The 27,308-nt window shown below is 38.9% G+C and overlaps 1 protein-coding gene, 1 long non-coding RNA gene and 2 other non-coding genes across 8 annotated transcripts; 1 reads left to right on the top strand and 3 right to left on the bottom strand.

Annotated features, from left to right (window-relative positions):
* Positions 1 to 2,150: 2,150 nt before the first annotated feature.
* TRNAV-AAC (transfer RNA valine (anticodon AAC)) lies at positions 2,151 to 2,224 on the bottom strand. Its single transcript has one exon. It is a non-coding gene; the product is annotated as a tRNA-Val (tRNA).
* A 3,743-nt stretch (positions 2,225 to 5,967) lies between these two features.
* On the bottom strand, positions 5,968 to 6,768 carry LOC140007057 (uncharacterized). Its single transcript, XM_072049756.1, has one exon. The coding sequence runs from the start codon at positions 6,766 to 6,768 to the stop codon at positions 5,968 to 5,970; it is 801 nt and encodes a 266-aa protein (XP_071905857.1).
* A 6,004-nt stretch (positions 6,769 to 12,772) lies between these two features.
* LOC140007784 (uncharacterized) lies at positions 12,773 to 15,668 on the bottom strand. 5 transcript variants are annotated; one of them, XR_011815243.1, is made up of 4 exons: positions 15,506 to 15,668; positions 15,266 to 15,399; positions 13,356 to 14,821; positions 12,773 to 13,250 (listed from the first exon to the last, which is right to left on the bottom strand). It is a non-coding gene; the product is annotated as an uncharacterized lncRNA (long non-coding RNA). The 5 variants fall into 5 exon arrangements; XR_011815245.1 differs by having other exon boundaries at positions 13,356 to 14,102; XR_011815244.1 differs by having other exon boundaries at positions 13,356 to 14,071.
* An 11,057-nt stretch (positions 15,669 to 26,725) lies between these two features.
* Positions 26,726 to 26,832, top strand: LOC113719270 (small nucleolar RNA R71). Its single transcript, XR_003454808.1, has one exon. It is a non-coding gene; the product is annotated as a small nucleolar RNA R71 (small nucleolar RNA).
* The last annotated feature ends 476 nt before the right edge of the window (positions 26,833 to 27,308 follow it).

The following is a 27,308-nucleotide window of genomic DNA, read 5'->3' as shown; positions in this document are numbered from 1 at the left end:
ATAGTTAAACTTGACTATTGAAACTCTGATCACATCTTGGACCCACAAGTCCAGGGAGTGAGCGTGACATTATATCTTTAGAAGGATTAAATAAATATTCTTGTTAATCTTGTGCACCCACTGGAAAATGTTTCTAGTTCTAGACATCATCTTTAAACCATTTTTATGAAGAAAAGTACTTCAGGGTTTGGGGCACTTTCAAGTAAGCTCAGCAAAATTTCCCACGTACAAATTCAGAGAATATCTGCAATATCATAATCAGAAGCTTCAAGCACTAAAGCTTGAATGCGAAAATGGCCAACGGCTGCAAAAAGTAGAGAGCTTGCATGCGAACAAGAAGTAATGTCAAGTATAAAGCTTCTAACAATGTCCGACTCATGAGAGGAAAATTCTCTAAAGCTTAGAATCAATGCCAAAATGTACATGAACAAGATATAAGGAAACCATGCTATACCTTGAGAATGTTTTCAGACAAAAAGAGAGATTTCACAATCTGCATGCGCCCAACAAATTTAAGAGCATGCTGATGAAGTAAATCAATTTTCCTTCCAAGATAACTGGGAGATCCAACGTGCAATACTTTTGCATATAAAGACTTGAGTTTTCAAATAAAATCTACACGATTCAATTCTAGTTGAAATTTTTAAGATTTGCAGCATCTACACCAACTTCATGCTTTCAACTCACATAATAGGATGAATGTTCAGGATTGGATGACTTTGCAGTAATAGCAAAACATCTCTACTATACTAAGGACACCAGAAAGGCAGAGAGGAAAAAGTTTTCAGAGGAGGAGTCAAGAAATAAAGATTTTGGGTATGGAGAAGAGCCCAACAGAAACAATTCTTCAGGCCAATGACACCCCTGAATAAGCCTATTAACAGTGCCTTAATCAACAAATCCAAAGCCCTCCAAGTGCATGACCTTAACACTTGGTAAAGAAACCAATTCAGGAATAATCAAATCCAAATTCCTATTTGTTTTCAAACTAACTAGTGCTTGGCACGGAAACATCCTAGGAGTAGATATTAAATACTGGGAAACTACAGTAGTTTTCACTATTATATAGTCTCCCACCAAAATCACAAGTTCTTTGACATTAATTTGAAGCACAGAAGCAATTAACGGGTCAATTTGGAATCTATGAATTTCATCTAATTTTGCCAGGTACAGACAAAATTTTTTAAAAGAAGCCCCTTTTCATGGATGAATAACTCGATCCCAAAATCTAAAGGATTATAGAACCATCCAATCATAGTCATGTTTGGTGCCTTTATAGTAATTATATAACATAAGATATATATTGGACAGTGAAGTGAAAAGAAATCTCCATTTGCTGGACAAGATTGACATGGCTGACTGCAGCACTTTTGGTAGGGAAAAACAACAGAATGTGTAGAAGAAGAGACATAGAAAGAAGTAAAATGAAGGCATACATACCTGCAGGGAGTGGTGACGTACGTCAAGTGACATCACACTTTGTAACCAATGAATAAGCTCAAAAGCCTGCTGACTACGAAACAACAAGCCACTTTCAGTTCCTTCTGCGTTGTGATGCGACAATGAAATTGTGGCTCTAACAAGAGACTTCAGTTCTTGAATGAACGCTACTCTTTGAGCATCAATTTCATACACCAAATCTTTTCAGTCTCGGGACATTTAGCATAAACTTATGATTTCCAAATCCACTGACTTCAAGATATTTTTAGGCTGTTACGCTCAATTACATGGTTGTAGCGTCCTCCCAAACTAGTAAGTCTTAAGTTTTTTCAATGAAGGACTAGATAAATCAACCACTTCAATTATAACAGACAAACTATGGAAAACTAAATACAATTCTCCAAGAGATGGGCATCCACGAATAAGTCTTGGAAAGTAATTTTCATCTACTAATCCCACAGGTCCTGTCAAGTGCAACACCTTGAGATTTGGCAAAAAAACTGAAGTGGGAACAAGAAGATTCACTTGCCTTGATAGTTTCATGGTTACCAGAGTTTTGCAAATGAATATTTCGATAGGAAACAATCGTCACACTGAAGTGCAGCAGATATAAAGAATTCCAGCCCCATCTAAAATCTTTCCACCAGCCTATCGACACAGACACTCAATTTTCTAAAACAAAAGTAGTTTGAGCTGAGTGTTGTTACACATGGCGTCGCCCGGACTCGAACCGGAGACCTTCAGTGTGTTAGACTGAAGTGATAACCAACTACACCACGACACCAGACGTTTGAACGGTTGTCTTGTCCTCCTAAGGAATTATAATTGAGACAACAAAAGCGTGTTTTTGATCAAGTAACTTAATTACCGAGAAATGTATTAGTATATTAGTCTTGTGTAATATGATGAGTAGACTTTGTCAGTTTGATTTCCAGGTAGGGAGAAGCAAACCTGCATATTATTTAACAACTACACCACGAGGAAAATTTTAACCAAAAAAAGTGAGAACCTGTAATTGACTGGTGGGTAATGCATTTGGGATTAGCTAATTGAGAAAACAGACCCCATTTCAGCAGGCTTCTCATGTTGACGATGAATCTTTTGATAGATCTTTTTTTTTTTTTTTTTTTTTTTGTCGAAACGATAGGAATATATTGATTGGAAAAGGATTATACACAGGCGAGACTAGCTCGATGCTATACAAAGTGCATTTTGCACTATAGATTGGGGTTAACCCATTCTACATCAAAATAATTGCTCAAGGCTTGAGCACTAAACAAACAACTTAGATCATTCCTTCTATATTTTCCTATGCAAAAGGAGCATTTGTAAAACATTTTACTTAGCTCGCGGATGTCCTCTATTAGGGTAGCTAACCACAAGCCAACTGTTTTTGTTCCATGTATTTGCTGCAGCAGGTCCATATTAGGAACTCCAATACATACCAGCCTCCATCCTTGTTCTGTTGCTTTGATCAGGGCCCATTTAACACCTTCAGCTTCATGTTGAACTTGGTTTGAGCTTTCTCTTTCTCTCATTTTCCATCCCATCACATCCTGCCCTCTACAATCAGCTGCTACAATACCATATCCAATGGATTTTGATGCCTTGTTCCACTTGGTTGCTATTCTTAACTGCATTCCTGCTATTCTGTTGTCTGGAGTTTGGGTCGGTTCTTGTTCATTCCTGTGAAGTGAAGCTGTTGTTGATTCAGTACTACAGCTCCTTGTCTTTTTGGTCCCATCGTTGAACTCCATCCATGCATTCCAGGCTTTGGTGATTACTTGTCCTGGCTCATGTGTTTTGTTGTTAAACTCTTTATCATTCCTACTTTTCCAGATATGCCACAGAATGTAAGCTGTGAGAGATATATGGTCTATCCCTTGATCTCTTTCGATTGCTTCAGATAATGCCATCCACCATCTGTTGAAATTCCCAGTCAGCTCCTGGATCCCATCCCATTGTACTGGTGCAACTTTCCAGACCTCCTTAGCTTTCTTGCACTTCAGAAGAAGATGTTCCAACGTTTCTAGCTCCTCCCCACAGCCTGAGCATATAGGGTCTCCTTTAGACATTTTCCTCCAGATTAATTCCTTGATTAGAATTGCTTCTTTCAGGCTTTTCCATATGAAAATCTTAACTTTGTGACTGATTTTTAGTTTCCACAGCACTCTCCACATGTCAGTCCTCCTTGGTCTATAGCTAGCCTCAATTCTTTCTCTTTCCCCTCTACCCTCCTGTTCATTCTTAGCTTGGATTACCTTGTAGCCTGATTGCACCGTATATTCCCCTTTCTGATTTTCTGTCCAGAAGATATTGTCCTCTCTTCCTGTGATGCTTATGGGAATCTTGAGAATGTTTTCAGCATCCTCCTTTTTGAAGTTTTTGAAAATGAGGTTTCTGTTCCACCTGTAGCCTTCTATCAAATCAGCAACTTTCTGAACTTGGCAGTCTCCTGGCTTAGTTGTGATTGGCCTCCCTAAATGTTGGTTTGGGATCCATTGATCATCCCAGATTCTAGTAGAAAGGCCATTCCCTATCCTTTTCGAATTCCCCATTGAAGCTCTTCTCTTGCACTCATAATGCTTTGCCAAAACCATGAGGCATTGTTGGGGGTTCTGGAATCCAAGACACTACAATTTGGGAAATACTTACTTTTCAGAATTCTGCTGGATAACAGATTTGGATTTCTGATGATTCTCCAAATCTGTTTAGCCAGCAGAGCTCTATTGAAACTTTGAATGTCCTGGAATCCCATACCACCTCGTTTTTTCTCCCTTGTCAGCTGCTTCCAAGCTACCCAGTGCACCTTATTCTTGTTGTCTTTTTCTCCCCACCAGAAATTGGAAAGCATAGAGCTTATCTCTTTGCACAACCTGCAAGGTAGTTTGAAACAAGCCATTGTGTAATTAGGCATTGCCATAGCCACAGCTTTGATCAGAATTTCTTTCCCAGCTGAGCTTAGAAGCTTGTTTTTCCAACTTAGCATTCTTCTTTTGATGTTATCCTTTATGTAACCAAACAGCTGTCCCTTAGACCTTGAAATCACCATAGGCAGCCCTAAGTATTTCCCTTGCGATACTGGTTGGATCCCTCCTAGTTCCATACACACTTCCTCCTTAGTTGCCACATCCACATTTTTGCTAAAAAACACACTGGACTTGTCTAAGTTAACCATCTGCCCAGATTCTTGTTCATATACCTCTAGTATCCTCTTCAGCTCCTTTGCTTCTTGAGAGTTAGCTTTGCAAAAAATCAGGGAGTCATCAGCGAAGAAAAGGTGGGTTATAGAGGGGCCATGTCTGCTTATCTTCATGCCTGCCATGCTTCTTGTCTGCGTTGCTTTCTTCAGTAGACTGGAGAAGCCTTCTGAGCATATGAGGAATAAATAAGGTGACAGAGGATCACCTTGCCTTAATCCTCTTTCAGGTACAATGTATTCCTTACACTCTCCATTGATGTTAAAAGAAAAGGAGACTGTATTTATGCACTTCATTATCCAAGTTATCCATTTCTCACAGAATCCCATTTTTCCCATAATATCTTGCAAAAATTGCCATTCAACTCTGTCATAAGCCTTAGACATATCAAGCTTCACAGCCATAAATGCATCCTTATCATATCTTTTATTTTTGAGATGATGCAAGTACTCATGAGAGGTAATGATGTTATCTAGAATGTGTCTCCCAGGGATGAAAGCAGATTGATTAATGCTAATGCAATGATGCAGAATAGGTTTGAGCCTATTGACAAGGATCTTGGCAATAACTTTATAAATCACACTACAAAGGCTAATGGGTCTGTATTGCTTGATATTAATGGGACATGGGACCTTTGGGATCAAGGAAATGATGGTATGGTTAATAGCCTTTAGCATATTGCCGGAATGAAAAAAGCTTTTAATAGCATTTACCAGGTCTCCTTTGATTATATCCCAGAATTTTTGGAAAAAAAGGGGGGACATCCCATCTATGCCAGGAGCCTTGTTGCTATCTATAGAGAAGATTGCAGATTTGATTTCCTCTTCTGTTACTACCTTAGTTAAATCCTGGTTCATAGCCTCAGAAATGGATTTTGGGATTCCATCTATAATCTCATGATTACTACTCTCAGTAGATTTGGTGAAGAGTTGCCTGTAGTAGCTACCAATTTCAGTTCCCAATTCATCCTCATTTTCTGTCCATGTCCCATCTTCCTTTTGTAGTTTCTGCATTCTGTTAACCTTTCTTCTACTGTTTACCTGTGCATGGAAAATTTGAGTATTCTTGTCTCCTTCTTGTAGCCATTTGAGTCTGGCTTTCTGGCTCCAAAACATTTCCTCATCCCTGTAAGCTTCCTTCAGTTGCATCTTGAGCGAAGCCCTTTCCTTTCTGATACTTACCAGTGAAGATCCTTGAATCTGATCCAACTTTTCCTTTATCCTCTCAATCCTTTCCCTAGAGTTCCTATTATTATTGTTGCTCCATCTAAGTAAGGCAATTCTACAATTCCTCACTTTTGTCTTAACCTGAAACATCCTGGACCCCTCTACCTTCTTGTCCCAAACTTCCTTGATAACTTGAAGTATACCTTCTCTTTGAAGCCACCTTTTGTCAAAAAAGAATCTTTTTTCCTGTTCCTTTCCATGGGGTTAGTATCCAGAATTAAAGCACTGTGATCAGACGCATGGGACTTCAGGTGAGTGCATTTTGCCTTTCCAAAGTTCAGATTCCATTCTACACTGCTCGGTGTTCTATCAAGCCTCTGTTTAATCTCACCATCCCCTTCCCAATTATTACTCCATGTCCAAGGCTGTCCTTCATAGCCAATGTCGATCAGCTGATTTTCATGGATAAAGTTCCTGAAGTCAGTGGAGGTCCATTCTTCTCTTATTCTTCCTCCCGACTTTTCCTCATTGGAGCAGATATCATTGAAATCTCCTACAATTATCCATTTGTTACCCCATAAATGTTTCCTTCTTTGAATGACCGACCACTGTTGTTTCCTTATTGAGTCATCACAGCTGGCATAGATCCCAACTATCCACCAGTCACTATTGCTGCTTTGGTCCTCTACATGAGCCTCTAGAGTGAAGGCCGTGTGTTGTACCTGCAGTAGTTTGGTGTGTGCACTCCAGTATAGGACCATACCTCCTGCTTTGTCCATCGATTCCACTATATAGCTGTGCTCATAATTTAGGATCCTCTGGACCTTTTCCATATATCGTTTCCTATTCTTAGTTTCACAAAGAAACATCACTTCTGGGGAGAGGAGTCGCTTGTACTCCTTCAAGTGGGGAACTGTCAAGGGGCTCCCTGCACCTTGGCAGTTCCACACCATAACCTTCATGGATCACTTGGGGTCCAGTGAAGGCTGGCACCCACCCCTTCCTTTAAAACTTCTGTTTCCATTACTTGGTCTCCCCCTTTGCTTTTTTTCAGGATGTGTTCGCTTGCTCAAGATTCTGTCATATCTTCATCTTCCACAGCCAATTTCCTTTTGGCCGTTCCTACTTGGCTCAGACAATTACTGTCAATCTGCTGCAAAGCCTTCCTTCCTCTTCCCATTGATACCCTTGCTGTTTTTCTTGTTTTTCTTTCTTGTCTCTGAGGATGTTCTCCTTGAGGGCCTTTGCTGTTTTGGCCCTCTTGTTTACCTTGTACCTCACTAGGCATAGTACGGTAACTGCCATCTTCTTGGATATTCATATCAGCTTTTTGCACTGGTTCTAGCAGCTCCCTATCCATCATTACCTCATCATCTCCATTAATTTCTTGGAGTTCTGGTTTTTTTGCATCTTTCCATCTCTTTTAGAAGCTCCATCATCTTGTTACTGCTGGATTGTTGAGCTCCTGCCTAGACTTTCTCCAAAGTTATTTCCTCCACATTGTCCCTATCTGCCTGGTTTTCTACTCTCTTTTCCTTGCTAACCAAAGCCTGGACCTGTAGTTCCACATTCAAATTACTTGGACTATGTTCCACTCTCTCCTTTAGTTTATTTATTCCCTTGTCCCTTTCTTCCAGAAATTCCTTTCCCATTGGAGTTGTGGACTCATATTCCTCTTCCTGCCTTTTTGATTCTTTCCTCACCAGTTCTCCGTTTTCCACCCCCTAGTATTGCCTCTTAGATGGAGATTTGTAATAGTTCTTCTCCTTTTGGGGTGATGATTTTCCAAATTGTACTCTCATCCATGGTCCATACTGATTCTCTTGCTGATCATTCCCTACTAGTATCTTAGACTGACATCCCTTTTCACTGTGGCCTATAATCCCACATGTGTAGCAGAAATCAGGACACCTTTCATATTTGAACTTAATCTATCTTTTTTGACCATTCATTTTGATTGTTGTTCCACGAAGCAGAGGGTGGAATATGTCAGCCATGACCAAGGCCTTCATATGCTTTCCTTCTTTGCCTCCATTCTGTGGGATAACTACTTCCCTGACTTCCTTAAACACTACACCTACTTTCTTCCTACCTCCTTGGAGATGCAATGTAAGGGAAGATTCCACATTTGAACCCAAAGTGGTGCTATACTGAAGGCATTAGGATCGTCCTCAATCCCCTCATACCACCTACTCAGCACAAGTATCTGGTTATCTAAAATCCAAGGCCCTCCATTGATTATCCTTTCTCTAATATCCTCCCCTTGAATTCCGAATTGGAAGAAATTTGGCCCTAGTTCAGTTACTTTGAGCTCTTTCGGATAACCCCAAGCACTTGCCACAAAATTTTTAACCCCAGTGTAGTTAGCTATCTTATCACCCCTGATTCTTCCCAACAAATTGGTATGACATTCCTGCCTACCTGTGCGGGCATCCCCTGCATCCAGATCAGTCACACTGTATTCATGGCTATTTAAAGCAAACTTTTGCATGATTTCAGTCAACTCTTCAGCCATTGTAGTAATATGATATTTAGATGGAAACCCACACTCTCTGAAATATGAAAAGGATCTAACCAAGCTTATACAGATGCGCACTCAAATCTGCAAACTTCCACTAGGTAAATGCCTTTCTGGGAGAAACACATACACGGAAGACACCAAAGAAGAAGAAAGGAAACGATAAAAGTAACTAATGCAGAGGAAAAAGTTAAGGGATAAAACCTAAGAGAACCTCAGACATTAAAGCATGCATTTATGGCTGTAAAACCTGTTCAGCGCCGGTCCAACTTCTTAGCTCCGACCAGCTATAAATAGTATGTCCGAAGCTCCTGGACCCTGGCACCTTTTGTTCCGACACCCACCAACATTAGCACCTGATCTTGTTTGGATTTGCGGACAGATCCACGTTGATTGGTTACAAGAATTTGATTATTAGTTCCTGGTCTGAATCTCTGTTTTTGGATTTTTGAAAGTTTGAAAAGTTTGGAAAGTTTGCAGAGTTGGAAAGTTTTGGCTCCCACTATTGGGGGGAAAAGCTCTCGCAGAGAGAGAAAGAGCTCTCATGTGAGAGAAGTCGCTTGATAGATCTTCTTCGGTCTCCCCGAATTAGTTGGAGAACCATGGAAAGGCGCGATGGAATATTCCTTCCTCACTTCACTTCTCTTCCGGAAATAGTCTACAGTACAGACTACTAGTTAAAACTTCAAAGGCCGTCTGATTTGTTGAAGACTTGAAGAAATATAAAAGGTTTATTGCCCTTTATTCCCTGTATTCTATGGGTGTAGTCACATTTCCCCTCCTAATATTGCACCATTTATCATAGTTTTTCATAGTTGAAAGTCGAGCCAATCTACTTGATACTCGAAGTCGGATTTAACTTGACCTTGTCGAATTTCGTTTTGACCTGGTTTGGAAATTAATTAAACAAAGCATGAATAGCGTGACTTGTTTTTGGTTAATTGTGCTGTGCATTTTTCAACTATACTGAGATGGAACTTTTTAAACCCTAAAATTAAAATATAAGTAAAATTTATACTGTTTGAAGTTAAAAAGGGACTAAAGTATCTAATCTTATATTTCAGGACAAATTGTATGCCTAAGTTAGACCGATTTTATAGTTTAAAAACTAAAATATCTCATTTTAAAATTTAAGTAGTAAAGAGAGAATTTGGTTATAGTTGAAAGACGCAAAATAGAATTAACTCTATTCTGTTTGAACTTTGGCTCAATTAACATTGTTTAAAATTTATGTGTAAAAAATTCAAACAATTCAAATTTGTCTTGAAAAATGTTTGTTTTAGTTCAGTCTTGATTAATATTTAATCCAAGCTTGAAATAATTAACCAAAATTGGCAATTTTTTTAAGATAAGGGGACAAAGAACAAAAAAGACAAACTATTCATCCTCAATCTACTTAATTTTTTTGCGTCTTTCTCCGTCCTCATTAATGAATGTGTGTAGAAAAACAAATAGTAAGCCACTTTAATCAACTGAACTCATTCCTTTTCAAGTAATCTTTGGATTGATTTTGGTAACTTGTGTGTTTCACTAATTTTCTTTTTCTAATCTGTTGCAGAGTTTGACTAATCTTCATGATAAAACTGAAACAGATTTACTACTATCTTTTGGGTTGTGACAATGATTTGGTGGCAATCGTTATTTTAATCTTGAATTTTTTTTGTTGTTGAAATTTGATTGATTAGCATCAACTAAAGTTCTTAGCTCTAAAACTTTTTGAGGATTAATGATTTTTTGGCGCTTTGATTTGATGTAATTATAGAAATTATACGATCAACTAAAGTTCTTAACTCCATGGAGAAGAACCTAAGAAATTGTATATCATTGATGAGCCCTTGTAAACTCGTCAGCTGAAATTTTTTTACTAATCTGTTTCTTTTGTTTGTTAAAGAAAGAAATGAGTCCTTCTCTCACAAAAATTGTGGCTATTGATATCTATCACAAACAATACATCTTTGAATTGAGCCTTGTGACCTTACTGTAGTATCCCACTATCCATCATCCAATCCAACAGTGGCAATTTTAACACTGCAATCGGAAAGCCCAAATTAAGTAATAAATTGTTAGGGTACTCACTTCCACTATACTCGTCAAGTAGCTATGTACCAAACACGTTGTTATTTTGAGAAAAATGTAGTTTTGGTATCCAAACTTAGATGAGCAGTTTTAATCTTTAAACTTTGGAAGAAAATAAATCTGGTACCGAAACTTTCAACTTTTGTGCATATTTAGTACTCTTGATAGTTTTTTTCTAAATTGCTATTTGAAAGACTCATGTGATAGTCACATGTCTAGTAACTATTAATAAAAAATTGTCAAAAAAATGTAAAATATAATTTTGATTAAATTATTAGTTCTGTCACAAGGATATTTTACTTGATAAAATCATTAGTCCTTAACTTAGTACTTAATGTCAGAAGGATATTTTGCGTAACACTTAGTGCCAGAAGAATATTTTACATTTTTTCTAGCATTTTTTATACAATAATTGTTGGACATATGACTATGACATAAATTTTTTCAATAGTAATTTGGGAAAAATCCTTCAAGCGTACTAAATGTGCTCCAAAAAAAAAAAAGAGAATGGAGACAAAAAAATTTAGCATAGTAGAGGGTATTTTTGTCTTTTAGGGTTCCACTGACAAAAAATAATTAGAGTATACCTTAAATGAATAAATTATAATTAACCCAACTTTTTAATTACACAAAAAATAAGCATAAATAATGTTATCAATATTGGAGGGATACAAAAGTCCAATTTTACGTTGCTGCAAGGCCAGTACATCAAGTTGAGCCCAATTAATTGAATCCCGATCCGACCTGTTAATGGAAACCCAATACAATGGCTGTTTGAATTTCCCACGGCCGAGGAAGAAAATAGCGGGAAAAAAAGAAAGGATTTCTGAACTCTAAAAAGTAGGATTTTCTCATTCCCATTCCTTCTTGAAATAGTCGAATTCAATCAATCGCATTCTCCAATCATCATCAACATTGAAGAGACATTAGCAACGCTTCGATTTAGGGTTCGTTCTCTATTCTTTCTTCTTCTTGGTTGGATTTTGTAATTTGCTATTGTTTTGCCTCCCACTACCTGGGCTTCAGTTCTTTTGCAGAAAAAACATAAACTGGAACTCAGAAGTTGAAGACCAATGGCATCTGACTATAATAATTGACTACAAGCTAAGAGCAATAAATCAAGAACGAAAAGGGAATCAAAATCCAGGATTGTTCATGGCTGCAACAGCAAGATAGGAAAAGCCACGCAAGTACAAAAGAGGAAGAAGAGAGCAATGGATGCACAGAGTAGATGGAGAGCGATAGAAACTAAATTGAAGCGTCACAATAATACTATGAAGATTACTGCAATTTCAAGAACTGGAATTGATTGGATTAGTGCTGAGGTTAATAATTCAGATTTGAGCAAAAAAAGCTCATGTCCTGACTTTGGAAATCTACGGAGGATGACGCCAACCATGGTTACAAAAGCTATCTCCGGTCAGCAGACTCTCAAGGACGCTTTATGCTCCGTGATAAAAACCAGCCGATGTGCAAATATTATCTCAAAAGCAGAATCTGACAGGGTTGATCTCCAGCAAGAAAGGGAAGAATGAAAACACTAAACTCTGAAGAGGAGAAGGCTGCACCAAGGAGGGAGAGGGACGTAGAGCAGTTAAAGAAAGAGGCTAAATTGGTGGAAAGAGAGAGGGGGAGAGAGAGATGGAAGCTGCCAGGGTTACTTTGGAGATGATGAAAAGGAAAGTAGAGCTCGAGCTCGAGGACAATCTGATGATTCTCAAGGAACTCGAGATGTTAAGCGGATGTTCTCTCACCTATGTCCTCCGCAGGTATTAACCTGTCATGGTGCTGAGAGTCCTGAAGAATGGCAGCATTGTGAACCCTTTAGAACAGCTCGGGTTGCATGTGAAGGAGGAATTCTTGGAGGATGACGATGAAACATATTTCTGATTTGGAAAGCAGAAGAAAGCATAGGCAATCACATGTGATGACATTCGATCCTTGTCACAAGGTCATATGCTGAGAGTCCTGAAGAATTGCAGCATTGTGAACCCTTTAAAACAGCTTGGGTTGCACGCATGGTTCAAAGACTCGGCCGAGTCGTTATCAAAGACCGAGATACGTGATTCGCCGAGACGTCACCGTGAAGGGTTGAAACGGCCGAGTCTCACCGAATCACTCCGAGTCATCCTGAGTCAACTCAAATTTTTATTATTTTTACTAATTTTTTAATTATTTTTGTTTATCATAAATTTTACAATTTTTAGAATATTAAATATTTCAAAAATTGGCGTCTCGCCGAGACCGCGACCGATATGGAACGGTCCAGGCCGCGACCGTAACTGCGACCGCGACTTTGAACCATGGTTACACGTGAAGGAGGAATTCTTGGAGGATGACGATGAAACATATTTCTGATTTGGAAAGCAGAAGAAAGCATAAGCAATCACATGAGATGACATTCAATCCTTGTCACAAGGTCAAACACCTTTCAAAATATTTAACAATAAAATTCTGAAATAACTGGTCATATGTAAATGATCTCGAGACACAATCGTTAGAAACAACAACCAGGAAACCTCCCCTTACACAAAATCTTTAAAAGACAGACACAAAATCCAAAACTGTTTGCAGGAGACCCTTTTTTTTTTTTTGTGCTTCCTCTTGGTTGTCAGGAGAATGAAAAGGCCTAGGACACATAGAGATGGATATAATTTACCGGGAGATTTTCATAACTGCATATGGAATTCATCAACTTCTCCTCCAAATTCTTTTGTTGAGCACAATCTGGTAAACCTCGCAAAGCTTTGAGGCTTTCTTCAACGACAATATCCTATTCCAATCCTCTGACAAGGACTTCAAACATTGCTGTTGTCTAGAAAGAGACACCTTCTTCAAAGAATTACCATTCTACAAAAGTAGGATGGAAGTTTCAGTGAACTTGTAGATGTGTTATGGGTCGATGTTCATAAATTATGGAAAAAATTTTTATTGTAGGCAAAATTATGAATTTACCGAGTTCGTAATTTCACACCATCTCCTAGTACCAATTGTTCCTCTTCCTCCTGGAACTGGAGCAAGATGTTAAAGTTGAGGTCCATTGCCAGGAAATGCATTCAAATCGTAGTAGGAGATGGGCAGATGACTCACTTGTGGCATGATTGGTGGCACCCAGTTGGACCTCTGATTCAAGTGTTTTTTGCTTGCATAATTCACTTGTTCAGAAGCTCTGAAAATGCCAAAGCATCCTCTGTTATTCACAATGGTGCATGGGCTTGGCCCACAGGTAGAAGGTACACAGGGGAAGTAGTGCAGTTGGTAACTGCTACCCCGCCTTCACTGGTTCCTGTGCCAGGCCAACTTGATGCTGCTACTTGGATTGTTGATTCTAAAGGATGTTATACCGCTAGATCTGCGCACAAGCAGTTTACTACTCCTGGCTCTTCTGTTTTTCGGAGCAAAATGGAACGGGGACAAAAGCATGTTCTGAGACATACTTTCATATTGTGGCTGGCTTGTAAGAACAGATTAGCCACTAAGGACTGTTGACATGGGGGATGCCAGTGGATGCTTGATGTACTCTGCGTTCAGCTGCTGATGAATCCATTGAGCACATACTTTTTCTATGTCCCTTTTCAGCCTCCATCTGGCTGTGTGTGCAACGGAAATGCATGATCAACAGGCACCCACAAGGCTGAAATGAGGAGCCGCAATGGCCGTATGTCCTTTTTCTATCCAAATTTCTCAAAATAGCTCAGGGATCTAGGGCATTAAACATCAAAGTATCGATGCATAAAGCTAAATAAGCAAGTTTACAAGAAAAACGTGATTAAACATTTAGGCCCCTTTAAGGAACTATTAGACTGTGCATTCCTGTTAGGAATAGGCAACATTCATCACATTAGAGGCTCTTCCATGATTGTCACAACAAATACAATTATAACATTTTAGATGCACATTACTTCATTCTGTTCAAGACGAAGGTAGTGAGCAGCATCCATGTCTCACAATACCATCACAGAAGGATTGTCATGCTAAACATTTTCCATTTTCTTACTTTTCATAATCCCCCCATGCTTTGCTTGCCCTAATTAGTTACAAAGTCGTCATTCTGCAGTCAGTGTCCAGATTTTCTAGATTTCGGCAGGTACAGGTTTCAACCAAAAGAATACAACTAAAATGACAGAAACAGGAAAAGAAGCCAAGACATAGAACCTTGCAAAGTAGCCAACTCTATGTGTTAGCAGATCAGCAAGTAGATATACAAACAGGGGCTAAATTTCTGAAATCTTATGATGTCCTGTAAACTCAAGCTGAAATTCCACACTATTTCTTGAGGAAAAAGCTTATCCATAAGACCAAGATACAAAAGAAAAAGCCTAAAGAGCAGTAAGTTCTAAGGCCAAAACTGCACTATCCACGCCCTATATCTGTGACACGGCTATTTTCTTCATGTTTAGGTTGACCCAAGATTCGCGACACTGACATGTAAGAGAAAAATAAAATTGCAGATGTGTAATAATACTAATTGCATTGACAAACTTATCTTGAGCAAGAAGCCATCATTAACCAAATTCCATTTAAAACCTTGGGATTAAAAATCACAGCAAGTCTAGCAGCGGGCAGCTACTGGACTGATGATAACTATTTCCAATTCCTCAATTTTTCTTTGTCCCAACAAATGTGCAATCTCAGTCATTCACTTTTTTTAATTTTTATCACTCATATTCAAAACAAATGCTCCCACCAATGCATAGACTTTACAGTTAAATACCCAAAATAAATGACTAACTTACATTCTGAAAGAGCAACAATAGCCTAATATACTTGTGTTGTATCTATAGCTTAAGTATCAAGATTCAATTTGCCATCGAAATACCAACACCAAGTGAAAGATATAATTAAATTCAGAACATTTTCCTTACCAGATTAATTACAGAACAGTCCGTGACCTAATGTTTTGTTTTCTGCTGGACCATCAAAGGAAGAAAAAATCTATATTTCTCATAGATTTCAATTTCTTGAGGGGTAAATTGCATCATCAAGAATTCCACCCTGCCTTGCGAAAAGCAACATAAACTCGAGCCTCAGAAAGAGGTAAAGGAATTATCCTAAACAAAGTGACTGAAACTTGAACGAATAAAGGCAAAGGGAAGAGAGATTACCTTGCAAGAACAGCGGATTTGGAGATAATTCTGATCTTGGGACGATAATTTTTACGTTTGTGAAGTTACAAGGTTCCCTGCTGTCCCGCTGAGCTCAGGAGAGGTGCTGTTGCAAGCCATAAGACTAAGAGAGAACCATTCGGGCTGTGACACTCCTGCAACAATTTTTTGGCCCATTAAAAGCCATCTTTTTTTTTTTCTTAAATAAAAGTGGACAGTCTCGTCTTTTAATTTAGGGCTGCAAACGAGCCGAATCAAGTCAAACTTTAAGCTAATCGAGCCGAGTCTCAACTAAATTTTACCAAGTTCGAACTCGAGCTCGAGCTCGATGAGCCGGCAATTTAAATCTCAAGCTCGACTCAAATCAATTCGAACCGAGCTCGAGCTCGAAAAAAATAAAAAATAATTATTTTATTTTTTAAAAAATAAATAAAATAATATTTTTTCTTAATAAATAATAAAATATTAAAGATATATATGTAATTTTACTATTAAAATAAGAAATATATATACTTAAAATAAAAAAATAAATAATATTATATATATATACTCGAGCTCGTGAGCTAACGAGCTTAATATTTTGAGCTCGATTTCGACTAGAACCAGCTCGAGCTCGACTCGAGCGACTCGCGAGCGGCTCAATTCGTTTGTAACCCTATTTTAATTATATATCCTTCTCATGCCACTTAAATCATCCCTTCTTTCAATCCATGTCTTTTCCAAATTATCTTATGCAATGTTTTATTTTTGGTTCTTTTTTTCGTTTTATGTATTGAGGTCGATTTTATTTGAAAAGTAAAAACTTTCGTTAAATCAAATCTTTTTTTTTTGGATGTCTCTTTACCACTACTTCTACAATGTAAGTTGGTAGGTCATGTTGTGCATTTTTTTGCAGCCATTAAATTGATTTTTTAGAGGGTTAATGTCTTCTCTAAAATGCAATAAGAGTTATTTTTAGTAAACAATGATATAAAACTCCAAGCATATATTTGGCATTTCATTTAATAGGGCTGATAAAGAATGATTGGCTGATAAAGAATGAGTAAACTTGAAAATGTGGGTAGGTATTAGACTTTTAATCGCTCAAAAACCAAATGTGAAGAGAATTTTGGTGAAACAGTATTTGAAAATTGGAAAAACTTGGTGCTTACCGTTCCTTTATTTATTTTTTTTGGAGATTTTCTTTTGATTGCAAGTATTGGGATAACTCAACGCTTTATTATCTTTGGAGATTCACCATTTCTTTTTCTTTATTGCAAAAAAAGTTTGTACTGCACAACTTTTCCTTTAGAAAATTTTTTTAAAAAATTTTTTTAAAAGTGTTGGTCCAATTAGGATGACCCATTTGGCAATAGTGGACTCGTGCAGCTCTAGCCTGTTTTCCTTCCACTGCGAGGAGCGGGAAGTTCTCGTTGCTCTGTCAAGCCAGCCTCACGCAGTATCCTCCACTTTAGGGGCCAAGTGGTCCAGGCCTCCGCTCAAACCACATGGCTCAGCTCTCCGCTTGGAATGGGCAGGCCGGTGACTAGCTCCACAAGGCCTACCATCTGGGCCAATCCAACGTTCCAACACTTTAATACCCCCACTCGGGTCACAAGCTCGCGCGACCAAGCTCAGCGATGGGCTGCTCCTAGGCATCTGTTTATTAAGTGACGAAAAGATGGAATTTCTTCGATGTGGGACGTATTTATTTTCTTTTTCTTTCACCAGTTCTTATGTGTTTCTGGGAAACGCTTCAATGGAACCAAAAGAAATGTGCTGGATGTGTGTGTGGCTATTGGAGTTCAATAAGTGCTGGTATTATTGAGGATGGAAATGCAGGCTTTAAGAGAAGGTTGATTGCTGCCAAATTACCATTAGTAACTAAAAAGAAATTGAAGTAAAACTAGTACTCATCAAATTGGTAAATCTTAATCGTCAAAAGGTTTGAATGTCTATGGAAAACCTCCAACGAGGATTCCTTAAATTTCTTGAGTATGGCAAAAGAAGCTTTTGTTTTTGACATTCTTGCTCGATTGCCTAACGCTAAGGGCACCTTATCTTTGTCAGAATTACTCTACTAAACCTTCGAAATGGTGGATGAATGTAAGAATGGTAGATTAGTTAACCAAAGTAATAGTCTCACCAAAGTAATAGTCTTCAAAAGCATAAAAAAAAAGAAAAGAAAAGAATGACCACATTCGAGCTCAAAACACCAGCTGATTACACCAGATTATGTTCACTGAAGCACACCAAAATTGGATGTACTGATGCTTGAGAATGAGCATTCTGAAATAAAACTTGGTCATAGATAACAAAATGTTAATTATGGCTGAAATACTAAATCATCCCGGATACTGACAGGTGTCGAGCCTGTGCAATAATAAATACCTACTCGAGAAAAATAAATTTTCTGTGTACAGTAGTGAGTAGGGTCGAATCCACAGGGACTGGGAAAAATTTGATTCCTTTCAAGTTCGGGACACGGGGGATTTTTATCAGAAATAAACTAAAAATAATTAAACAATTTAACTAAAAATAATTAAATAATTTAACCAAAAATAAATAATTAATTAATACAATTGTAAATGGCAATTAAATAAATGATAAATAAATTCTAGCCAAGGATACAACTACGCAAACACAGTCCATTCATCCGATCATTGATGCAAAGAAAGTTCACTTAATTTTATTAACAGGCTAGTTATAGTCGCCGATAAACTCTAACGACCAGCTTTTCCTTAATTTATTGATAACCAAGGTACGACCGTTGATTACCTCTAACCAGGAAATACTCCTAGGTACGACCGTAGGAATTAATTTCCTAATTGCATTAAAAACTAGAAAAGCCTAACCCAAATTAATAACACGCTACGAGGGTTATTTAAATCAGATTGCATGTTCTCCTAGTATGTGAAAATACTAGTTGTCACCAATATTAACCAACTAAACAATTACGGATTTAATTGATTAATTTGACAGGAGATTAATAAGTCAAATTGCACATCGGGCCCTTGATATCCAATTAACAAAATAATCCCATGGAAATTAAAATAGAAAACATGCAAATATTAACAAATTAAGGAACACGTAAAATTAATTAGATCTCACAGATATTTGGGACTGCGTCTTCGCGTTGATCCTTGACTAGATGAGAAAATTAGCCACGCCTCATACGAAAATCTTCACACAATTCAATTGAATTTAAAGACATCATCTTTCTTCGATAATTGAGAGAGTGAATAACAAAGCTCTCGGAAGAAAATAAGAAAATTGCACAATAGAATTCAACAAACCAAAACAACTCCCTATTCTCTCCTCTGGAACATCCCTCGGAGAGAAAAACTACAAACTCCTCTATCCTCCTACGGAGCTTAATTTTGAAAGAAAACTACAACTCACTAGCCTCTTGTCTTCTGCCATCGTTCGATATATATAAGGCAAGCCTTAGTCTTCATAGCTTTTTCATAGTCTTTTCTCCTTGAGCCCACTACTCTACGTAGGGAGCAATTGGAAAAACTACAATCATCAAAGCCAACATCTTGGCTAATGAGTACATCTCCCACCATAAGGACAGACTTTCTACGTGGTCCCCGTTAGATAATGAAAGAAAACATCATTCCAATTAATTCCAGCACAATCATCAATTCCTCTGCAATTATCAAAACGGAGGAGTCCACTATAATCATCAATTCCAGCACAAATACACCCGTGGAACCTAGCTTGTATGTTCTTTAGAAACTTCCCACGTGTGGAGTATTTGTTGTAAGAAAATCTCTCTTTTCTGCTCCACTTCCTGAAATTGAGTCCAGATGCCAAATATAAGTATATGTTGACAATTAAAATAATATTTGGCATGGAAACAGGGAAAAATTAATAATAAAATTACTAACAATTAACACCTTATCAATTCCCCCCACACTTAAATCATGCTTGTCCTCAAGCATGGGAACAACTAAATTCAACAATGGCTAACTCTCATTTCATTTACTGCCAAGCTACGCTTATCCCAAAATCAAGTTTTAGTGACTAAGTGTCAAGACATATTTCTCCCGGTTAGCTCCTGAAATCATAGACTCGTCCAATTCATAGCTAACTCGTCTAAGAAATCAAAATATTAAACTAGCAAAAGTTAGCAATTGGGTCAACTGAAAATCAAAATCTCAACATTGAAGAACAAGGATCGGCAGGCCAACATGATCATAAGCTTACTTATTATTTTCTTTTCTTTTTTTTCTTTTTTTTTTTTTTTTTTTTTTTTACGAAATGCTCAGTCCCAAGCTATTCAAGTCTTTTGACGTGAATTCTGACATTTTTAGATGAAAGAGCCTAGTTACTCAACTTTTCACAGCTTCAGGACTAACTACTCATAGATATCGCCACTTTTTGACGCGAGAGTCGACACTTGTGGTGAAAACTCCCGGTTACTGGGTGACGGCACTAGCGGAGTAGAGTCATTTATTAACCATAATTAAAGCATCAGAATACCATATAATTAAAGATCATGACCCACGTCATCTCCTAATATGGAGAACTAAGATCAACAATTGCCCAATTCACACAACAATTGCTAGTAAAATATTTATATTGCCTAAACAATTTAACCACAATTTGCACCAAGTCATTAAACTCATAATATTCACCAAGATAATATGCTTTTACTTGCCATCTAAACAAAATTCATAGGATAAATCACAACCAGCAATAGAAGAGTGAGTTGCCACATTTATTCATCAAGACAACAATAAGAAAAGCAACAATTTAAAGAAACTCCAATCAAATCCAAATCCCCCCACACTTAAAGTACACATTGCCCTCAATGTGATAATTAATTAGTAAAAATAAGAAGATGGACAACGAAACTCCCCTGAAGCTGGTGCCAGCTATTAGCACCTGTAGTTGGAGGAGGCGGATCGGAGGTCAAAGGGTCGGGATCGTGGTTTCACCATTCTTTCCAAATTGCATTCCGTACCACAATAGACAACAGTTGCTAACGAATAATGGAAACAAGAAATTCAAAGCACTAACAAATGAAAAATCAATTCAATGAACAAAATGCACACTGCATTCACTCACAAGTTATACAGATATCTCAACACTTATAACAAATGCAATCAATAAACACTCGTGGTTCCAAACTTAGCCAAATGTAATAATAATGCACCTCATAATCACCCCAATCAATGTAGTAATTGAAATGCAAACAGACAAAAAAAGTTCTCATATAAGGCAGTTGAAGGCAATCTACTTCAATAAGTAAATATAAGTGTTAAAGGCACCTCCCAATTGAACAAACAACTGTAGCAAATTACCCACAGTTAGACACAAAGTACAGCAGATTAAACACAATTCGACCTAAAATATATATATATATATAATGATTGACGATTGGACATTCAATTCTAAAAATCACACGACTAACCACAAGTCAATCTACTAAATAAATAAAAATCAAGCAAAGTAAAAAGAAACAAGCAAAGTAACACAGAAGTACCCAACTAAGGAGGAATAGAAATGTCAGGTTGTCCAAACACGCAAAATTTTCAAAAACGTACTGTAATAAAAATAATAAAAACATACTGCAATAATAAAATAAGAAAATAAAAAATAATAATAGAAAAAGATTGAGGCAGGCGCGTGCATACGAAGCCAGTGGTGCGATGAAGGTGGTGGCTGTGAGAGAGAAGAGTTTGCGGCAGCTGGATCTGGTGGTGCGCGGCTTTCGGGGCTTCAGGCGGATCTTGGAGGCGGTGGCTATGGCAAGGGTGAAGGAGGTCAGATGAGCTGGTGGTCACCCTTGGTGAGGAGAGCCGAGGCAGCGGCGAGAAGAGCTGGGGTGGGCGGCGGTGGGGTGAGGTTCGCAGCCGAAGAAGAAAGAAAAAGAAAGAAAGAAAGAAAGAAGAAAAGAAAGAAAGAAAGAAGAAAAAGAAAAGAGAAGAGGAAATTTTTTTTTTTATTTAATTTTTTTTTTATATTTAATTTTTTATATTTTTTTGTAGAAAGAAAATAATCTTTTCTTTTTCTGTTAAAGATAGGAATAATAAGAATAATAATAATAATACTCATAAGAATAGGAATAGTAATAATAATAATAATAATAATAATAAAAGTTGGTTTTTTTTTTTTTTTTTTTTATTGCAAAAACATGGTTTGGGTCGTCCAACACCGCGTGGGCACGCCAAGATTAGTCTTCGTCCTCTGGTCTCAGAAAACTCAAACACCGCGCGGGCACGCCAAGATTGGTTTTCGTCCTCTGGTCTCAGGTCTCAGAAAACTCAAACACCGCGCGGGCACGCCAAGATTTCACTTCCTGATTGCAGTGAAGGAAATATTAATACAGATACTACCCAACGAGTAAATGACCCAATGCAAAAGAAGAACAACTAGAAATAACAAGACAACTAAAAATAACAAGACTAATATTCGGGTTGCCTCCCAAACTAGCGCCTTTCTTTAGTGTCTTTGGCTAGACATAACCCGTAATTTGCTTAAACTAAGCAAATTGGGTCCTCCAAATGCATCATCTCTACCCGCTCAACTGGAACCCCTTCATAATACGGCTTAAGACGATGTCCATTCACCACAAATTTCTTCTCTGTCCTTAGACTCTGGATCTCCACTGCACCATAATCAAAGACATTAGTTACCACAAAGGGACCAATCCAACGAGAACGTAGCTTACCTGGAAATAACTTCAATTTGGAGTGATACAGTAGAACTTTTTGTCCACATTCAAACGTCTTCCTAGAGACCTGCTGGTCATGAAAAATCTTGTTTTTCTCCTTATAAATCACAGCATTCTCGTAGGCTTCATTGCGAATCTCCTCCAATTCTTGTAACTGCAGTTTCCTTTGAATTCCGCCCTCTTCGATATCCATGTTGCATTGCTTGACCGCCCAAAATGCTCTATGCTCGAACTCGACAGGGAGGTGGCATGGCTTCCCAAATACCAAACGGTAAGGGGACATGCCGATTGGCGTCTTGTACGCCGTTCTATATGCCCACAAGGCATCTTCAAGTCTTATACTCCAATCCTTCCTATCGGGTCGAACCATCTTCTCCAAAATTGACTTGATCTCTCGGTTCGATGCCTCCGCCTGACCGTTTGTCTGAGGATGGTAAGAAGTGGAGACTTTGTGCAAGACACCGTACCTCCTAAAAATTGCAGCGATCGTTTTGTTGCAGAAATGAGTACCCCGATCACTTACAATTGCTCGCGGCATCCCAAAGCGAACAAAAATATTAGACTTAACGAATTCTGCAACTACTTTGGAATCATTAGTGCGGGTGGCCTTTGCTTCTACCCACTTCGAAACATAATCTACAGCAAGCAATATATACAAAAAACCAAAGGATGAAGGAAAAGGACCCATAAAATCAATGCCCCAAACGTCAAAAATTTCAACAAAAATCATTGGGGTTTGAGTCATTTGATCCCTACGAGAGATATTACCCACTCTTTGACACTTATCACATGACTTACAAAATGAGTAGGCATCCTTGAATAGAGTTGGCCAATAGAATCCACTCTCTAGCACCTTACGAGCCGTTCTCTTCGGTCCAAAGTGACCTCCACATGCAAAAGAGTGACAATAGGCTAGAATAGATTGAAATTCAACTTCACTTACACATCTACGGATGATTTGATCAGCACCCCGCTTCCAGAGGTAAGGATCATCCCAAATGTAGAACTTTGCATCGCTTCTCAACTTGTCTCTCTTTGCCTTAGGCCATCCTGTAGGAAATTTGTCAGTGACTAGAAAATTAACAATATCTGCATACCAAGGCAAAGATGAGTTAATAGAAAATAAATGCTCCTCGGGGAATGCTTCTCTCAATGGGATGTCATCTTCGACGACTTGTACTCGACTCAAGTGATCTGCTACCAGATTCTCCGCCCCTTTCTTATCTCGGATCTCCAGGTTGAACTCCTGTAGCAATAATATCCACCGTATCAATCGCGGTTTTGCCTCTTTTTTGGTCAACAAATACCGCAAAGCTGCATGATCAGAAAAAATAATAACTTTAGCACCAAGTAAATAAGACCGAAATTTTTCTAAGGCAAAAACAACTGCTAAAAGCTCCTTTTCGGTGGTTGAATAGTTCAATTGAGCTCCGTTCAAGGCTCGAGATGCGTAGTAGATAGCATGAGCTGCTTTTCCTACTCTTTGACCCAATACCGCACCAACTGCATAGTCACTGGCGTCGCACATGATCTCGAATGGGAGGTTCCAGTCAGGGGGTTGGATAATAGGTGAGGTGATCAATAACTCCTTTAACTTATTGAATGCCCCCTTACATGTTTCATCAAATTCGAAGGATACATCTTTTTGCAAAAGTTGGAACAAGGGTGCTCCAATTTTCGAGAAATCCTTGATGAATCTTCTATAGAAACCTGCGTGACCCAAGAAAGAACGAACTTCCCGCACACTCGCTGGGTAAGGTAAAGTAGATATAACATCTATTTTTGCCTTATCAACCTCAATACCTGTAGATGATACAACATGACCCAAAACTATCCCGTGTTCAACCATAAAATGACATTTTTCCCAATTAAGCACGAGATTAGTTTCTATACACCTTACTAAGATCAATTTCAGGTTATCTAGACAGTTTTCAAAACTTTCACCATATACACTAAAATCGTCCATGAAAACCTCAATAATCTTCTCAACATATTCTGAAAAGATACTTACCATGCATCTTTGAAAGGTAGCAGGTGCATTACACAATCCAAATGGCATCCTTCGGTATGCAAATGTTCCAAATGGGCAGGTGAAAGTAGTCTTCTCTTGGTCCTCGGGTGCGATGGCAATTTGAAAATAACCTGAAAATCCATCCAAGAAACAATAGTAAGCTCGACATGCTAATCGCTCCACCATCTGGTCAATGAAAGGGAGGGGAAAATGGTCCTTTTTCGTGACGGCATTTAGCTTTCGGTAATCGATACACTGTCGCCATCCGGTGGGCTTTCGAATTGGTACGAGCTCACCCTCTTGGTTTGATTCCACTGTCACCCCTGCCTTCTTCGGGACCACCTGTACTGGACTTACCCACGGGCTATCTGATATTGCAAATATAATTCCAACGTCCAGCAGTTTTAAAATCTCTTTCTTTACGACCTCCATCATGAGAGGATTTAATCTCCGTTGAGCTTGCCGTACGGGTTTAGCATTCTCCTCGAGTCGAATTCGGTGCATACACACCGCAGGGCTAATTCCCTTGATGTCGGCGATGGTCCATCCTATCGCCTGCTTATGTTCCCTAAGAACTCGAAGTAGTTTCTCTTCTTGAACCTTTGATAAACCCGCGGAGATGATCACTGGAAGTGTCTCCCCTTCACCTAAGTATACATACTTTAGGTGTTTCGGCAGTGGTTTTAGTTCCAAGACAGGTGCCTGCACCACAGATGGAAGTAACCTTTGGTGAGGTTCGGGTATGAAAATCGGTGCAAGATCATACCTTGTCTTCGTGGTTGGTAACGTTTGCAACGATCCAATCACGCATTTAAGCTCTTCACTCAACTCTACCCTAGAGGTCGTTTCGGATTCAAAGTGCCTGGTCAGGACGACCTCTAGTTCATCCCTGCCTTCAATTTCAAAAACCTCCTGTATAGCAGGGTCAATAACATTTACCGAGAAAACAGAGCCAATATTTGAATCGGATGGATATTTCATGGTCTCAAAGATGTTAAAGTGAACAATCTCACCATCAAATTCCATAGACAAAGTACCCTTATTAACATCAATTTTGGTTCGGGCTGTGCTCAAAAAGGGTCTACCTAACAACAAAGGTGACGGATCACGGGAGTGTTCATCCTCCATGTCGAGCACATAAAAATCAGCTGGAAAAACCAATTCATTAATTTTTACCAAAACATCTTCAATCAACCCGTCAGGGTATGCATTGGTCCTGTCAGCTAATTGAATTATTATCCCAGTCTCTTTCAAAGGGCCTAAGTTTAAGGAAGCATAAATGGACTTTGGCATGACATTAATTGAGGCTCCCAGGTCTAACATGGCCTTCCCAATCAAAGTATTACCTATCCTACAAGGAATAGTAAACATACCTGGATCTCCGCATTTTGGTGGAAGTTTCCTTTGTAGAATTGCTGAAACATTCTCCCCAACTATAACTCGTTCATCCCCCTTCAACCGCTTGCGGTTGGCACACAAGTCCCTCAAAAATTTTGCGTACCTGGGTACTTGTTTAATCGCATCCAGCAGGGGTATGTTGATCTCCACCTTGCGAAAAATCTCCAAGACCTCTTTTTCCTTGTCTTGCTTCTTTGGTTTCTCTAACCTGCTAGGAAAGGGAGGTGGATTAGTTTTAGTTGTAGGAATTGGGTTCGAGGTTACCTTTGCATTTTTGTTGTCTGTGCCCTCCTCTTCCAATTCTTTCTCAATCCGTTCCTCGTCCTTATCTTTAGGAATCACGGGTTCGGGTCCTTGAACTTCCTTCCCACTCCTTAAGGTCATTGCGCTTACATTCTTTGGATTCGCCTCAGGTTGAGATGGCAACTTTCCTTGAACTTGAGACTCCAAACGGTTGATTGTTATAGCCATTTAATTCATTTGATTTTGCAATGATTGCACCTGTCCCAGTTGATTTCTCATGCTTTGTAGGTCTGAATCCGTCTTTTGTTGATTAGCAAGTAATTGCTTCATCATCTCTTCCATGGACGGACTTGAGTTTGAAGGGGGTGGTGGTGGTGGTAGGCGAGGATGATACTGCTGTTGGTGCCCTTGCTGTCTATTTGGCACAAAGTTAGACTGCCTATTTCCTCCATAGCTAAGGTTGGGGTGATCCCTCCAACCAGGATTGTAGGTGTTTGAGTACGGGTCGTACTGCTTTCTTGGCGCGGGCGCGTGGCCAGCCATGTTCACCTGTTCTGCAGTTTCTTCTTGAACCAGTGGACACATTTCCGTAGGATGACCCACGGCAGTGCACACCCCACACACTTTGACTTGTGAATTACTCCCCACAGCTAATTGTCTTACGAAAGATGTTAATTCGGAGATCTGCTGTTGGATAGAGGACGTTTCCACCTCATTCACCCTACGCGTCGGGATGTCCTCTCTTGAACCAAACTGCTGTGAGTTCTCAGCCATCCCTTCAATCAACTCCCATGCTCCTCGAGGGGTTTTGTTCACCAATGCCCCTCCACTTGCAGCATCGATTATGCTTCTGTCCCTGAAAAGCAACCCCTCATAGAAATATTGAATGAGCAGTTGCTCACTTATCTGATGCTGAGGGCATTTGGTGCACAGTTTCTTAAACCTCTCCCAGTACTCATAGAGTGACTCGCCTGGGTGTTGTTTGATGCCACATATCTCCTTCCTTAGGCTTGCAGCTCGAGATGCCGGAAAGTACTTGTCCAAGAATTTTTTCTTCAGTTGATCCCACGTGGTGATACTACCAGGCGGTAGGTAGTAGAGCCAGTCTTTTGCGGAATCCTTCAAAGAGAAGGGGAAGGCCCTCATCTTTATTTGCTCTTCAGTAATTCCCGGAGGTTTCATACTGTTGCAAACGACGTCAAACTCTTGCAAGTGCTTGTAGGGCTCCTCACCTGGTAGACCATGAAAAGATGGCAAGAGATGAATTAGACCAGATTTTAGTTCAAAGGGAGTGTCATCATTTAAATGTGGAAAAGTAATGCACAAGGGCTGCTGATTTAAATCAGGAGCAGCCAACTCCCTTAGTGTTCGTGCATTTGCCATAGTGACTTCCTCTTGGTCTGAATCACTTGAATTGTCACCAGACAAATTTGTCGGCTCAACCTCTGGATCAAGTTCCTGAGGTGCAATATCGTATTGCTCCTCCC

This window comes from Coffea arabica, chromosome 1e, assembly GCF_036785885.1.
Source record: "Coffea arabica cultivar ET-39 chromosome 1e, Coffea Arabica ET-39 HiFi, whole genome shotgun sequence".
Classification (NCBI taxonomy): Eukaryota; Viridiplantae; Streptophyta; class Magnoliopsida; order Gentianales; family Rubiaceae; genus Coffea; species Coffea arabica.
Note: the sequence above shows the minus strand (reverse complement) of the source record. Positions and strands in the feature narration are given on the sequence as shown.